The 16,012-nt window shown below is 42.3% G+C and overlaps 1 protein-coding gene and 1 long non-coding RNA gene across 4 annotated transcripts in view; both read right to left on the reverse strand.

Annotated features, from left to right (window-relative positions):
- Positions 1–8,954, reverse strand: part of LOC128410663 (uncharacterized) — a 114,601-nt gene extending 105,647 nt beyond the window's left edge. Inside the window, exon 1 of the long non-coding RNA XR_008329569.1 lies at positions 8,860–8,954. This is a non-coding gene — a long non-coding RNA (uncharacterized LOC128410663). The remainder of the gene's footprint in view (positions 1–8,859) is intronic.
- Positions 8,955–12,800: 3,846 nt separating this feature from the next.
- Positions 12,801–16,012, reverse strand: part of SYNE1 (spectrin repeat containing nuclear envelope protein 1) — a 302,115-nt gene continuing 298,903 nt past the window's right edge. For all 3 annotated transcript variants that reach the window (XM_053382199.1, XM_053382197.1, XM_053382198.1), the window contains one exon: positions 12,801–13,840. In XM_053382199.1, the coding sequence (XP_053238174.1) occupies positions 13,591–13,840 (250 nt within the window). In that variant the 3' untranslated portion in view covers positions 12,801–13,590. The remainder of the gene's footprint in view (positions 13,841–16,012) is intronic.

Below are 16,012 nucleotides of genomic sequence, written 5' to 3' on the forward strand. Positions count from 1 at the left end.
ATATAATGTAAGTATGAGAAGAGGACATTTTTTTAAAGTACTTAAAAATATTATTATTGCAGTCTTTAATTTTTTCAGACCCAGAACCTACTAACAGCCAGTGATTTTTTTCTGGAGAGACGAAGGGGGACGCATATACCTAAACATTTTGTGAATCTAAGTTTAGCCTCACTGAGGGGCAGTATTTCAATATGAGTAGGAAAATGAGAGTACCCCTAAACATTTTTTTAGGAAAAAAGCACTGCTTATAGCAGACTACAAAATAACTACAACTTTTATTTTCTTTAAACATATTTTTAAATCTTTGCCTTGGACTGAAAAGATGAGAGCAATAGCAAGAAATCTGTACTTCTAATTGTTGCATAGAAATGATAATTTATTTGGGGGCATTTCCTGCTATTCAATGAGAATCTCAGAGGGGCTAGATAGCTTCATTTCCCCTCAAACGCACAATGTACATGACATACTGAATGCAAACAAACCATGAAAAAGAATCTCTGAATTGAAAGTGGAGACACTATTTGTTCTTTTTGTTTGTTTTGTTTATTTATTACACAAGAAAATCTTTAATAAAAACTAATTTTTAAAAATAAATAAACTACTGAAACCTTTCATTGTTGCTGCTGCTGCTGCTGCTTTTGCAGCTGGTCATCCCCACTGTGGGCGAATCTACACTCATGTTTCATAACATTAGGAAAGGGTTAAGAAAACGTTTAAAAATGTAAGGGTCATATTACGCTTAGTTTAGGACTTTAATAATGTGTTATTGAAATGTGACAGCAGAGGGCGTTGCAAAGGTACTAGCTATCTTAAACGGGGTAGACTTTGTGGAAACGTAATGAAAGGGGCAGAGGAACCAGAGACCAAATTGCAAACATGCGCTGGATTATGGAGAAAGCTAGAGAGTTCCAGAAAAACATCTACTTCTGCTTCATCAACTACAGTATGCAAAAGCCTTTGACTGTGTCGACCACAACAAACTATGGCAAGTTCTTAAAGAAATGGGAGTGTCTGATCACCTCATCTGTCTCCTGAGAAATCTCTATGTGGGACAAGAAGCTACAGTTAGAACTGGATATGGAACAACTGATTGGTTCAAAATGGGGAAAGTACGACAAGGCTGTATTTTGTCTCCCTGTTTATTTAACTTATATGCAGAATTCATCATGTGAAAGGCTGGGCTGGATGAATCCCTAGCCGGAATTATGATTGCCGGAAGAAATATCAACAACCTCAGATATGCAGATGACACAACCTTGATGGCAGAAAGTGAGGAGGAATTAAAGAACCTTTTAATGAGGGTGAAAGAGGAGAGTGCAAAATATGGTCTGAAGCTCAACATCAAAAAAATGAAGATCATGGCCACTGGTCCCATCACCTCCTGGCAAATAGAAGGGGAAGAAATGGAGGCAGTGAGAGATTTTACTTTCTTAGGTTCCATGATCACTGCAGATGGTGACAACAGTCACGAAATTAAAAGACGCCTGCTTCTTGGGAGAAAAGCAATGACAAACCTTGACAGCTTCTTAAAAAGAAGAGACATCACCTTCTCGACAGAGGTCCGTATAGTTAAAGCTATGGTTTTCCCAGTAGTGATGTAGGGAAGTGAGAGCTGGACCATAAAGAAGGCTGATCGCCGAAGAATTGATGCTTTTGAATTATGGTGCTGGAGGAGACTCTTGAGAGTCCCATGGAAGATCAAACCTATCCATTCTTAAGGAAATCTGCCCTGAGTGCTCACTGGAAGGACAGATCATGAAGCTGAGGCTCCAATACTTTGGCCACCTCATGAGAAGAGAAGACTCCCTGGAAAAGACCCTGATGTTGGGAAAGATGGAGAGCACAAGGAGAAGGGGGCGACAGAGGTCGAGATAGTTGGACAGTGTCCTCGAAGCTACAAACATGAGTTTGACCAAGCTGCGGGAGGCAGTGGAAGACAGGAGTGCCTGGCGTGCTCTGGTCCATGGGGTCACGAAGAGTCGGACACGACTAAATGACTAAATAACAACAACGACGAAAGAGAAACTAAATGGGACTGACATTTTAGAACAATATTTCTAATATCGTTCTAATAACGTTTTAAAGGTGTGTGTGTAGATCCAGCCTGTCTCTCTCTTGTTCTGTTAAAAGAACAGCCCTTAAGCATAAAAAGGAAACCATTAAAAAGGAAAAAGGGGTGGCCCATCCAATGAAGCTGGATTCAGGGCAAACAAAAGTGCACACAGTGCACATTTTAACTGTGGAATTAGCTCCCACAAGAAATAGTAACCACAGGCTAGGATGGATTTAAGAGGATTAGACAAATAAGGCTATCAACACCTACTAGCCACAATGACTTTGTTTCACTTCCACTGTAAGAGGCAGTATGACGTATGACTCTGAATACAATTTGCTGGGAATCACAAGTGGGGAGTGTGCTGAGGCACTCAGATCCAACTTTTGGGCCTACTATTTCTTATGTTAAAACCTACACTTATGCACTCTACATAAGTAATGTTATGAGTTGCTGGGGGAAGGCAGGCTCCCTTGGGACATTAATGTTGTGAAGCTCTCCATCATAGGCTCAGACTGAATATATGAGTTGTTTAGACTGGAGCCCCTGGAATCTTGCACCATTCAGAGACTGAGGTGGCATGCAACAGTAATATTAACTAAAACTATGACTATTCTTGTTAATATTTATGTCTCCATTGATCAGTGTGTATTACCAGCATTTGCTGGTGGAAAATTCTATATGTTTACATCTTGCTCCTGTACATTCCTACTGACAAATAAGTCTCCCCTTGTCCAATCAGACTTGCTTCTAAATTAGAATAAATCTATCTTAATGATTTAAGTTTCCTTGCTTTAACTCAGCTCACCCTGAAACAAAATCAGGCATGTGCAATGCATACTCATTTAGAGGTATAATTAATTTTGTTTTATAGCATTAGTATCTGTTGCCAGTGCTGAAAGATAATGACGAAAATACCAGACGTTGTGGAGCTATAAGATGGGAGACTGAGCCCTTTGGCTGCTATCTCTGGCCTATCATGATCCCAGGGACAACCCTGGTTAGTTCACACATTTCGCAATGTGCAGACACTCTCTGAGGTTATTTTTAAAACTCCTGAACAATAATTTTCAGACTAGCACTTAACTCAGGATAGCTGCCACCACATAGCTGTCTCTGGCGCAAAGATTACTGGGGAACCAGGGAAGAAGAACTGATTTAAGACTATGGGCTCTTTTCATACTTACTGCAACAAGAAAGTTCCACCATACTCTAATTATTAAAAAGTTAGGCATTGGAATTGTGTGTTCAAACAGTGCCAATTCTCTTTTTACAGTGGTACCCCGCAAGACGAATGCCTCGCAAGACGGAAAACTCGCAAGAAGAAATAGTTTTCCGTTTTTTGAGGTGCTTCGCCAGACGAATTTCCCTATGGGCTTGCTTCGCAAGAAGAAAGCCCATAGGGAAATCTCCGGGGACCTCTTTTAAAATGCTGGCGTTTGGGAGCAAAGACTTTCGCCCACCGCCGGCCTTCAGAAGAGGTCCTGGACCTCTTCTGAAGGCCGGCGGGGGGCAAAAGTCTTTGCTCCCCCCCGCCTGCCTTCCCGGGATAGCGGAGAAGCGCAGCGCGTTTCTCCGCTATCCCGGACGGCTTTTGAAGGCAGGCGGGGGGGAGCAAAGACTTTCGCCCACCGCCAGCCTTCAGAAGAGGTCCTGGACCTCTTCTGAAGGCCGGCGGGGGGCAAAAGTCTTTGCTCCCCCCCCCGCCTGCCTTCCCGGGACAGCGGAGACTTCTCCGCTGTCCCGGGCGATCTTAAAATGCTGGCGGGCGGCAGCGAAGCCTTCGCTGCTGACCCCCAGCATTTTAAAAGTCCGGAGCTTGCGGGGCGGGAGGTGGGGAGAAGGGCTTTTCTTCCCACCGCCAGCCTTCAGAACAGCCTTCTGAAGGCTGGCGGTGGGAAGAAAAGCCCTTGTCCCCCCCCCCCAGCCTTCAGAAGAGGTCGGGGGACAGACTGTCCCCGGACCTGGTCTGAAGGCGGTTTCCATAGGAACGCATTGATTGATTTTCAATGCATTCCTATGGGAAACCGTGCTTCGCAAGACAAAAAACTCGCAAGAAGAAAAAACTCGCGGAACGAATTAATTTCGTCTTGCGAGGTACCACTGTACTTGTTGTTTTGTGATATATTTTAGCATGAAGGAACTACCTACATTACCCATAATGGGCTTCATGTTTCCTGGCTTGGAGTAACACACGCATTTATCATTGTTGTTGACTGCTCTTTTGTTCAAAAGTTGCTGTTGAGAAACTTGTACTTAAAAAATATTTTTTTAAAAAAAGTGTGCATGCCCATGCAAATACCCGCATGCATGCCCCCTGGGGATCTCAGGTTTCTGGAGCTTAGGGAGGGGCAGGGAAATACTAATCGAGGGGAAAGGCAAGAACACACAGCACAAATACAACCTGCCAAGCACCACCCACCAGTGTGGCCAGGAAACACCAAGAAAGATTTCAGAAGCATTAAACTGAAAGCGCTCATGTGCACCTGAAGGTGCACACAAATGCGCACGTGGAAACAATGACAGGCATACACATTAATGCCCTAGAGTGGACACAACCCAGGTAAGTTAAGTATCTGGCCTGGTCAGCACAGTACAGTGGTACCTCGGGTTACATACGCTTCAGGTTACATACGCTTCAGGTTACTGTTATGTACTGAAGTTCTCACCCTGGGCCAGCAGGGGGATACTGTAGATAGTTTTCACTCAGGTCCACGTCAGTTATTTTAGGCGGGAAACCCTGGGTTGTTGTTGCTACAATGTTGATAGCTGGCTGCCTATAAAAGCAGGCCGGCTGAGCTGTTTGCTGTTCAGTTTTCTGTTCCAGCTTACAAAATAAAGAGCTGCTTTGGAGAAATCGCTGTGTCGTCCGCCATGTCTACCCACTATTCAACAGTTACAGACTCCACTAACCCAGAAATAGTACCTCGGGTTAAGAACTTTGCTTCAGGATGAGAACAGAAATCGTGCTCCGGCTGTGCGGTGGCAGTGGGAGGCCCTATTAGCTAAAGTGGTGCTTCAGGTTAAGAATGGACCTCTGGAACGAATTAAGTACTTAACCCGAGGTACCACTGTACTCATGCCAGAGCTGCAATCCTAATACACACTTAGCTGGCAGCAAGCCCCATCAAAGCCAGTGGGATTTACTTCTAAGTAAACATATACAGAATTGTGCTGCACATTCCGGTTCTTTCTTGATCAGGGCTTAGGGAAGCTTCTGGTCCCCAATCCTGGATAACACTTGGGCCATTGCAACAGCAGTAGTGAGCATGCATGGCATGTTGTGGCACTTGTGTAGTACTGATATACAACACTGAATGGTGCCCATCATATATTCTCACTGCCTTTCAGTTTCGTAAGCTCAGTAAATCATTTTTATAAGACACAGAGTCAATATCAAATGAAATTCAGGCACACCAACCAGATACACAACCCAAGAGATCAGCATCCAACTTCTCAGAGAATGAAGTGGCATTCTGCCACCAGAGATTGAGCAATAACTGCCTGTGACTTCCTTAGTATATGACGGTGTGGTTTGTTTGGTTAATTCGGAGAGTGAACAAGATTCTGGCATAAGCATATGGTATTCAGTTTCATAGAGGAACAGGCTCTGAGTGCCACTTGAGATTGTACATATGACTGATACCAAGCAGAAGACAGACATGACATTTATGAGCATCATAATTCTCCTGTTTTAATAGCTCAAAAACAAGTTCTTTCAAGACAGAGTCAACAGTTTACCAACATCCAGGTAAATTAAATTAATTGCTCCAACTTTTAATAATGAAATAATCTGATAAGACAACAACCATGGTCTGAACCGAGTTGCTTTTGATGGATTTGAGTAGTTCCTACTTGTCCTTCTTTCAAAATATTTCAGACTATGTCTACATTGTTGTTTTTTTAAAAAAGTATATATTCCATATAAGTAATTTCCAGGGTATTTTCTTATGTATATATTTCAAATATTGAAGATGACATAAATTTTCACCTGGGTGATTATTACTCTTTTATTGTAGGAATTAAAAATTATGTGGGTATGTGTCTTATTACAGATGGGTGAGCTATTTACTTTCAGACATTCATGCTGAATTATACTACTAGTGGGTACACTGACAGTGGTAGATCTCTGCTCAATGAATTTTCTGCAGCATAGTGAGAACCTCCCCAGAATATAAGGCCCCTCTCTAGTGTTACAATTAAAATGCATCCTGTATCTTCAGATATCATTTCAGTAAACTGTCAACCACAATAAGCCCAAAGCATGTTTATTATAGAAATTTAAGCTTATGATATTCACATATTATGCTTTATAAAACATGTATCAAATCTCTTTACTGTATTCTTTCATTATTATTGAAGCTGTGTTTGCGATCCAGTTAGACGTTTAACTTTTGCATGAAGCAGCCTTGAAGTTTTAGCAACTTCTCAAGAACAACAGATAAGCTTTAGTAGTTGCTTGGAAACAACATTCCAGAGGCGTTTGTTTGTATGTGAATGGATTTTGCTTACAGGAGTAGATAAGAAATAGGTTTGGCCTAGGAGATGAGCAGTGTCACCAATATGCGCTTTTGCTCTTTACTATGCTCTTTGCTACAAGCTTTGGACCTACACAAAACTGAGGCTATTCCCATGCATGTGAAGAGGACAATGGTGAGACAAACTTGGTTTTTGGCTATGCTGTATTCACAACCAATTGCATTCTAGATCTTGTAGGATAGGACTATGCTTCACCATTCCATGTGTATATAACGGAAGTTCTGCCCCAGTGCCAACTGGGAAAAGGCAATTTGGATGTAGAAGCCAAGGCAGAGGAAACCAATTGCAGAGAAGGTCTAGAGAAGGCATGGCCAAACTCGGCCCTCCAAATGTTTTGGGACTACAGTTCCCATCATCCCTGACCACTGGTCCTGTTAGCTAGGGATGGTGGGAGTTGTAGTCCCAAAACATCTGGAGGGCCAAGTTTGGCCATGCCTGATCTAGTGCAACTAAGAAGACTAAGAAGACCAATTGGGAAAAGGATTACAATTCACAAAAAAGGATTACAATTCAGGGAAGACTTAAACAACAGAAATCCAAGGACATGTGTCTGCAGCATTCATATCTCTCTCCCCCCCCCCCCCCGTTTTTACTTGTCACAGTCCCAGTCTTTGGCAGGGGAGTAGGTGTGTGTGTGTGTGTGTGTGTGTACCCCATCCTTTGTACCCCATGAAATAGGGTTAGTGTGCTAAGGAAAGTTACACATTCACTACACTCTCCAGCCACCTGTTTCTAGGACTTTTCAGAAGGAAAAGTCCCAACTGTGTAATATTGATTTTAAAGATTAAAGCTTTGAACCTTCATTTTTGGTCTTACCTGGAAGTGCCAAGGATTGAACATATGTCCTGCATAGAAAGCAGATGCTTTAACACTGAGCTGGTTCTGCCTAGAAGTAGCTAACACTGACTAGCATGAGCTTTTCAAGATCTCTGGTTTTTTCCTAGTCCTGCTGTGCTGACCCTTTTTAAATGGAGATAGCCAACTAAATCTGAACCATTTTCCATGCAAAGCATATACTCAACCACTAAGCTGTGGGCTCTCTCATAGGTTTCTTTCCTTTCTCCTTATTTAAATTCAACACACGGCAAGCATTAACTACTGCAGCATTAAATGCTACTAAAATGTTGACATTTTGGATGCAACTCTCAGAAAATTTAATAAAATATAAATTAAGCGAAACACACAATCGCAACAATGCTGGAAATTAAGTGGATACTATAAAGATAAATTTACTGAGTACAATTGAAGGGCTGGGATGAATTAGCATATTCTAATTATCTTCCCTGTGCTCCTGTAGACTCTGCAACTATTCAGCTTATATCCACCAGCCTTGCAAAAAATTAACAAGGGATAACCCCACCACCACCACCTGCCCCAATACACTTACACACACCTACTTCACCCACAATTTCCTTTTCTCCTTTCCTCTGTTACTGGCCCTGCCCCTAAAACTGAAGTTTAGGACTCAGAGCTCCAATGTATTTCCCAAGTTTATCCCCAAATGTCAAGCAGGAGACAATGGCAAAATGGTGCATTTGTCAATTGCCTGTTTGACTGACCTCAGCTGGGACTTGTTCCATATCCTCATGCACATTGTAAATTCAGCCTGCACTCTGCAAGCATAGATAGCACATTTCTAGCTGCTGACACGCAGGTGTGTGACAGGGCAATGGAACTACCACAACCCAACATTATACAGCCCACCTGTGGCTATTCTGCCCTGTAAATGTTAACTATTTGGTTAAGAATGACTCCCCCCTCAAACTTTGAGTAATTGGGGGGGGGCTGTATGTACAGTTTTCTAACTATTAGCTGACTCCTGTTGAAGTTTCACTTCATGTGCCATTTTCTGAGGCAGGTATATAGACACATTTTTTTGTTCAGGCTTTTTTTTTTAAGTAATCCCAGGTGTCTTGGCCTACAGGTGCTTCAAATTTCAGCTTCCTGGGCTGTGAGGAAATTCCCTCACCTTTTGAAGAAACACGTTTGGCAACATACAAGCAGAAACATACAAGGCTCCCTTTTTCATAATCGTTCTGGTCACCAGGGTAACTTGTGGAACTTGTGAGCTAAATTTCAGCTTGTTGAATTGATTGGAAGTATTATTCACCATTATGAGTGAGGCCTAAGAATCCTTAGTATAATATCAAATTATGTTAATCAACCACATTTTCAAATACTGTAAGTATCTGCTCATTCCAAGCAGGAAAATGACGCTTCACCCCGACCACAGTGCTCTAAACAACTGAAAAGCAGAAATTACGTACCTCAGGGAGAAGCACTTCTTCAAAAATCACTGCCCAGTTTCTTCCACCTTTGTTTCCTTGCAGGCTGTTTATTTGTGTGCTCACCTTCTAGCATCTTCTATGCTTTGTTGGGCTCCTGAACTCCACAGTGAATATTGCAAGCTACACAGAGGAGGAAAACCATGGCAGGTGGCAATGAAGGGAAGCAATTGAGTTTGCCTTCCAGCTGCAGCTCCACTCCACCACCTCAAAACAACACTGAGAGAGGAAGTGATCACATACAAGCAGGAAGCCAAGGGAGCAGCACAAATTTTTGCTTGGTGTGAGGGCAGAATTTGGTGGTGAGGGACTTAAGGAAGTTTAAAACTTGCAGGGATATTTTGGGATAAACTAAACAGAAACCAGCCTATCCTTTCAGCATTTTTCGGTTTGTGACTCTAACCACAGCTGCCTCCCCCCCCCGTTGCGTTATTGCTATCACAGCTGTGCCATTACCATTTACCTGGTTTACCTATAGTTTTGGAAATAACCTGTATGCTCAATGTGTGTGTAAAATCACAGGCCGCACATTTCAGTAGAACAGTTGTTTACACTACCAGTAAAACATTTTAGGAGAGAAATATGAATTTATATGGTGCTGGTTTTCCTTTAGCCTCTTCCCCCAAACACCTTTGCATCTTGATAGATTTAGATATGTTAACAAGCCTATTCTGGCATTTTCTCCCACAAGGTTATAATTGCAGGAAGGGGGGAGACTGGGCTCATGCTCCCTGGCTCCAACCCTTTTATCACATCTGTGTTTGCCAGGCCACACACCTCTCATGCATTGCTAGGATAATCCAGCACCTATAATGTGAGGAGTCTATACCCTTACAGCAGACTGCCTGCAGAAAAAGTTACCCTTACAATATATGCAAAGACTAGATGATGAAAATGCAACTGTGATCACCACTCTGCTATGCAAGGGAGCTAGCACAAATGCAAGGAAGTCTTGCTGGCCCACCCTCAAGATTTATGGTTGGAGATTGCAAAATCTTCATTAAATTACTTGTTATAATCTCCTTGCTGACAGATCCACAGATCTCTGCCATCTCCTGCTGCCTTGATCCTAGGCATGTCCCATGCTGCCAATTAGTTTTCATGTTAAAGGCCTTGTAGTTAACATATAAAGCCCAGAACAACTTGGGACCAGGATACCTGAAAGACTGTCTGCCCTTATATAGATCAGGACGGCTACACTACTAGAGTATCATTAGGCAGAGATGTGAAAACAGGTATTTCACCCTCCGCCTAGTGGACGCACACCCCACCCCTAGTCATATTTGGGCCCCCACAAGGCTTCATGTTGCTTTGTTACTGTGTTGTTTATGTACTTTCCTAATCTTATACTTCCCCCCTACCTCTATGTTTCTTTAGGGCTCTTCCATAGGAGGAGAGACACTGATTGGGTCAAATCCCCCCCCCCCGAGTGGAGGAGTGCTACACAAATACATTGGTTAGGGCACACTGCTTCTTGACATTATGGGTAAAGGGGTGGCTAAGCCACACAGCCCTATGACTCTGCTTCATGCACTTCATGCACTCTTTTAATGTATGTGTGGGGAGAAACTGGTGCCCATCTTTTAACATTCCTCAAAAGTCTACAAAGAACAAAAATGCCTTACATGAACTATGTGTCATGAAAACAGAGGTGTTTTTGTCAACAGTTTAACCAGCTGTGCATACGATTTCCCTTTTGTTGAAAGGAGAGAATGATGATGCTCTGTAGAGCTATAAATTAGTGTGTAAGCCTATGCCTTGGCTCTACTAGAGAGCAATATCTGAATAAATATACAACTGCATATTCATCTACCTATTTCCCTTTGCCTCCCACAACAACTTCCCATGAAAGATTAAGTTCTCCTCATAAGTTCTCCTGAATTCCAGTTTTGGCTGATTAATGCCAATAGACGTGTACAAGTGTATGCAAATTGTGGCTTGTGGCCGACTGGAGAGCCATGGGCCAGAAACAGCAGAAGATGAATGTAATTCTATTGCCATTAGTGTGAAAGAAGCTATAGAGAAAACTGAACAGAAGCTGAAATAGAGTTTGCCTTAAACTTTACCAAGTGCACTGCAGACTTCCTTCTAGTATGAAGTCTTAATATTGTCTGGCTGTAAAAAGTTCAGCTCTAATCACACTCTGAGGGGTAGATCAGTTTTATTCCTTCATGGCTTCCCACACAGCATTGATAATTCTTTGGTGAGGAGCAAAGAAATATGTTGGAGATTTCTAGCTTTGTTGAGCACAACAATTCACAGCCTGTCCTAGGGAATGACTGTCAAGCCCATCTTCAGCATAGATCAATCTTGAAAGCAGTGGTGGTGCAACCTCCTCCTGAAGAGGCCACCCCTATAAACTGAGGTATTATCAACCAATGCCGTGTTGCTAATGTCCCTTTCTTGGGCAAGTTGAAAAAGTGATGGCTAAGGAACTGCAAATGTTATTGGATGAAATGTTTTATCTAGATCTATCTATGTCTGACTTCAGGTCTGGGTAAGGCATCAAAACAGCCATGTAGGAACAGGTACATAGCTTGGGGGTTCTCCTAGATGCAAAGTTGCCACAAGAGGCTTAGGAGGCCTCAGTGAAAAGGAGTGCCTATGCCTAGCTCTGGCTATGTCATTCAGTATGACTGTAATCCTTGCTCTAATAGCCTGAATTGCTGCAATGCAGTCTATATGGGGCTGACCTTGATGACAGTCTGCCAATGAGCTACTATGTCCAATTCAAGACATTGATACTGATGTACAAAGCCGTAAATGACCTAACTTAAAGGAGCACATCCTTCGGTACTTACTGATATGCTCTGAGGTCAGCAGGGAGGACCCTGCTCTATATCAGGGGTCTGCAACCTTTAAGACAAAAAGAGCCACTTGGACCCGTTTCCGAAGAAAAAAAAACTGGGAGCCGCAAAACTCGTCATTATAAAAATAACTTTTTTGTCATTTTTTAATTATTTCTTTGCTTGACCCCTCAGAATTATTCCTCCTCATAGAAATAAACGTTAAATTAACAAGTTACCTTTTTGTGTGTGTGTGTTCTTCACTCCCCTTCAAAACAGTGACCAGCGTCCATGCCCCCTTTCAATGCAGTGACCAGCGTACATGGCCCTTACAATGTAGCGGGCGGGTGGGAAGGTGACTAACGCAAGCACCACCCCCATGCGACGTCACAGCCAGTACAGCGCCCGCCACAGTGGGGAGTGTCGGGGCGCACAATGCGCCTCCTCCCCACGCTAGTATCTGCCCCGGAGCCACGGCAAAGGTGTAAAAGAGCCACATGCGGCTCCGGAGCCGCGGGTTGCAGACCCCTGCTCTATATCCTGTCAATGATGATGTTCTGAGGCAGGGCTGTCCCAATGATAGCACCCTGACTGTGGAACTTTCTCTCCAAGAAAGTTGAGTCTACCCTGAAGCCTCAACAACGCCCCCCCCCCCCCGGACAACCTGTGTTTGGCTAGAATCACAGACGGTCCATTAGAAGCCGATACAACCATTGGGGGAGGAAATTAGCCCCCCCCATCAGCCACATGGAAACCGGCGCCCAATTCCCTGCCCCCAGAGTTAACATCCACTGGGAGGAGAGGCAAGTAGTTCTTGCCAGGAAATTTAGGCCACAAATTGGCTCTGCAATTTAATAGTCTATTTTAAATGCTTAAATTATATAGATATATATTGAGCATCACACAGTTGTGAAAGTATTTCCTCATGTAGATAGCCCTTATGAATTAGACCATTCTTTTAATTCAACACTTTTCCTATAGACCAGAATATCTGGAAAACTATTCATAACTATGCTTGCCCTGCATTTTTCTAAATAGATTCCCATGGCCTTAATAATGTATTTGGGGTGTGTGTGTGTGTGTGTGTGTGTGTGTTCGTGCATAATATAGTGAGAGTGAGAGAAAGAGACTGAGAAATTTGGCCTTGACATTTTGCTTATATATTGCTCCAAAATAATTTTTAAAAAGCACATAGACAAAAATTTCATGGTTTTCTATAACAAGAAATCAATACAACAAAACTAGTTTTAGCAAACTGTACATACATAAATATGTTTCTTTTTTAATACTTAACATTCATGATTTGTTCATAAAGCCTTCCATGATTTATTTATTACATCCATTACTTTTTTTAACTATAAAAAGTGCTGTTCTGGTTTACAGCTTGTGCATCCAAAGCGAAGGTTAGAACATCATGCTCCACCCAAAACCCCACAAAAAAATGGGGAAATAATACATGGCCTTGCAATCTCCTTAAAATTTATGTTACAATAGTCTCTAGAATCTCTTTAGCAGAGTTTGGTTTTTAATGATTCTATGAGTGTAAAATACCAATAATGCAGATAATGAAAGTTTGAGTAATAGATCTTTATGAGCTGCACATGGGAAATATCTTCTTTCAGACTGAAGTCCTTGTCTATGCATAGTACAGGGCACTGGCCCAAATTATAAAAGTGACTGAGAAGTCCAGAATATTGGCAAAAAAGGAAAAAATATTCTATCACTTATTTCATAGCTTTTTCAGTGCCAGAGATGTGAGTTTTAAACAATGCTACTCACATAGTGCATGACTCATTTTGGTACTGATACATATTTAACTTAGTGCCAAGTTGACTTATTTTTGCGTCCAAGGAGGTCACAGGAGAACTACTCTGCAGTGGATGTACCTGCATTTGATACAAGCTTCTCTGTCGTCTTTCCAGCTGCTTCATAAAGGTGGCGGGCCATTAGTATACCTTAGCATGGGGTGAAAGGAGCGTGCGAAGTTATTGGAGAGGGCGCAGCTATAGTCTTCCTCCGTCATTGGCACCAGGCAAGCAAGACCAATTAAGAACAGCAAGAGGAGCTGAAGTGGGAGAGCGGCTCGGAGGACCCTGAGGAAGAAGCATTGCTGCTGCCGCCGCCTCCGAACTGGCTGAACCTCAGAATGGGAGGAATCTAAGCCATCTCTTGTGCACCTAAAGAGACAATCCAATACAGAAATAAACCAATGCATTACTGTGAAATGACACCCAGGCCAAGATGCTGCCTGAAATATCCACGAGACTTTCATGATTTAGAGATTCCAAATGCATTTTACATTAAAGTGGACGTTTTCTAGTTACTCGAAAAGACTACTTGGGTACTAGAAATCCCATACATAACTATTTAAAGTAGTATGCTACCCTCTCTCCCAAATGTAACACCACTACATCAGTCACCCATCAGGTATATCAGTCACGATCCATGCTACTGATCAACAATATTTCTTAAGGAGTATAGCCCAAGTATTTCTCCCCCCCCCATGTCAGGATCACAGTAAGTATGCCAATATCCAATTAGAAGGATTTTAGATTGCACAGTACAGTGTAGCTCATTTTGCACTGAATCAGCAATTAAAAGCAAATGTGGAACTTCAGATGTACCATTCCTCTTTGAGTATAATTTACTACCCTGGAAAAAAGAACGCAGTACAAATTAACAGAAAGACTGTTGCTTGTCCTAACAAGGATTATTTTTATTTCAGCCAGGAAATAATATCCACCCTTCTGCCTTGTAATTAATCAAAGCAACTGCATCTCCAGTTGCTAACATTGCAAGGATGATGAGGGTAGGGGTGGGGAGAAAGTCTTTTGTTGCCACTGGACAAATTATGGGCACATATCTTCCCACCCTTCAAAATCCTCAAGTAAACCAGGAAGTTCTGTTGGCTACTTTTAGTTGACTAATGGAGACCTGAATGTTCAAAGCTAATAAATGATTAACTGTTTGAGATGAGAGAGCTGACAAGAGGTCCAAGATCAAAAACAAAAGGTGGCAGATTATTTACAGGCACATCACTGAAACTAGGATGGAAAGCTGCTTAGTCTGTTATTAAGTATGCAGCCTTCTATTATGAATGCATCAAAACGATATGGCACATTTAACAGCATCAGAGCATTCTATATTAAAGTTCAATTAGACCCAGCCTTCGAGCATCTGACAATGCCAGCTTGAGGAGTTAATGGGCTTAGGTATAGACAAAGGGAACAGGTAGTGCTGCCCAACTGCCATCTTAGGCTGCACAGCCTTTAACTGTGACTATTTTCTCACATGGCTTTTACTTACTCCACAGCCTTATGTGCACTGTATGTGTCCAGGATTGTGCCTGCTGGCCCAGTGTCTACATACTGGAGGTGGCATTTGGGACAGGCATGCACATATAACCTATCACAGCTCTAAACAAAAAATTTTTTTTCCTTCCAGTAGCACCTTAAAGACCAACTAAGTTAGTTCTTGGTATGAGCTTTCGTGTGCATGCACACTTCTTCAGATACACTGAAACAGAAGTTGCCAGATCCTTCTATATAGTGAGAAGGTGGGGAGGGGTATTACTCAGAAGGGTGGTGGGAATGGGTGATTGGCAGATAGCTGTGATGAGCCTGTTGACGACTCTTAACGACTGCAATAGGTCTTACAGGAAAAAGCAAGGGGTGAGAAGGTGAAAAATGGCTTTGTCATGTATAATGAGATAAGAATCCAATGTCTTTGTTCAGACCAGGTCTCTCCATGGTTTTAAGTTTGGTAATGAGTTGCAATTCAGCAGCTTCTCTTTCCAGTCTATTTCTGAAATTCCTTTGTAGTAAAACAGCTACTTTGAGATCTTGTATAGAATGTCCTGGGAGATTGAAGTGTTCTCCTACTGGTTTCTCTGTTTCAGTGTATCTGAAGAAGTGTGCATGCACACGAAAGCTCATACCAAGAACTAACTTAGTTGGTCTTTAAGGTGCTACTGGAAGGAAAAAATTTTTTTGTTTTGACTATGGCAGACCAACACGGCTACCTATCTGTAACTGGATCTATCATAGCTCTGATTGTGCAATAATAGAACAGACCCCATGTACAGACATCACCTCCAACAGTATAAAGGTGCAGTGAGGAATTGAGATCAGGAAGCACAATCCTGATTCTCCCACTAGCCAAAAAACTGCACTGTATGTGGAATTACCACCTGCATTCTATCCTTCCCCCCAGCATCGAACAATAATTCACCATCTTCCAAAATGCTTAAGTTCTTGAACCACTTGGCATTCTGCTGCCCTTCAGCCTTGTCTATAAAAGAAGGCAATATGAAATATTTCTTGGGGGGGGAAGTTAAGTCCATTCCAAAA

The sequence above is a fragment of the Podarcis raffonei genome, chromosome 3, assembly GCF_027172205.1.
Source record: "Podarcis raffonei isolate rPodRaf1 chromosome 3, rPodRaf1.pri, whole genome shotgun sequence".
In the NCBI taxonomy this organism is placed as follows: domain Eukaryota; kingdom Metazoa; phylum Chordata; class Lepidosauria; order Squamata; family Lacertidae; genus Podarcis; species Podarcis raffonei.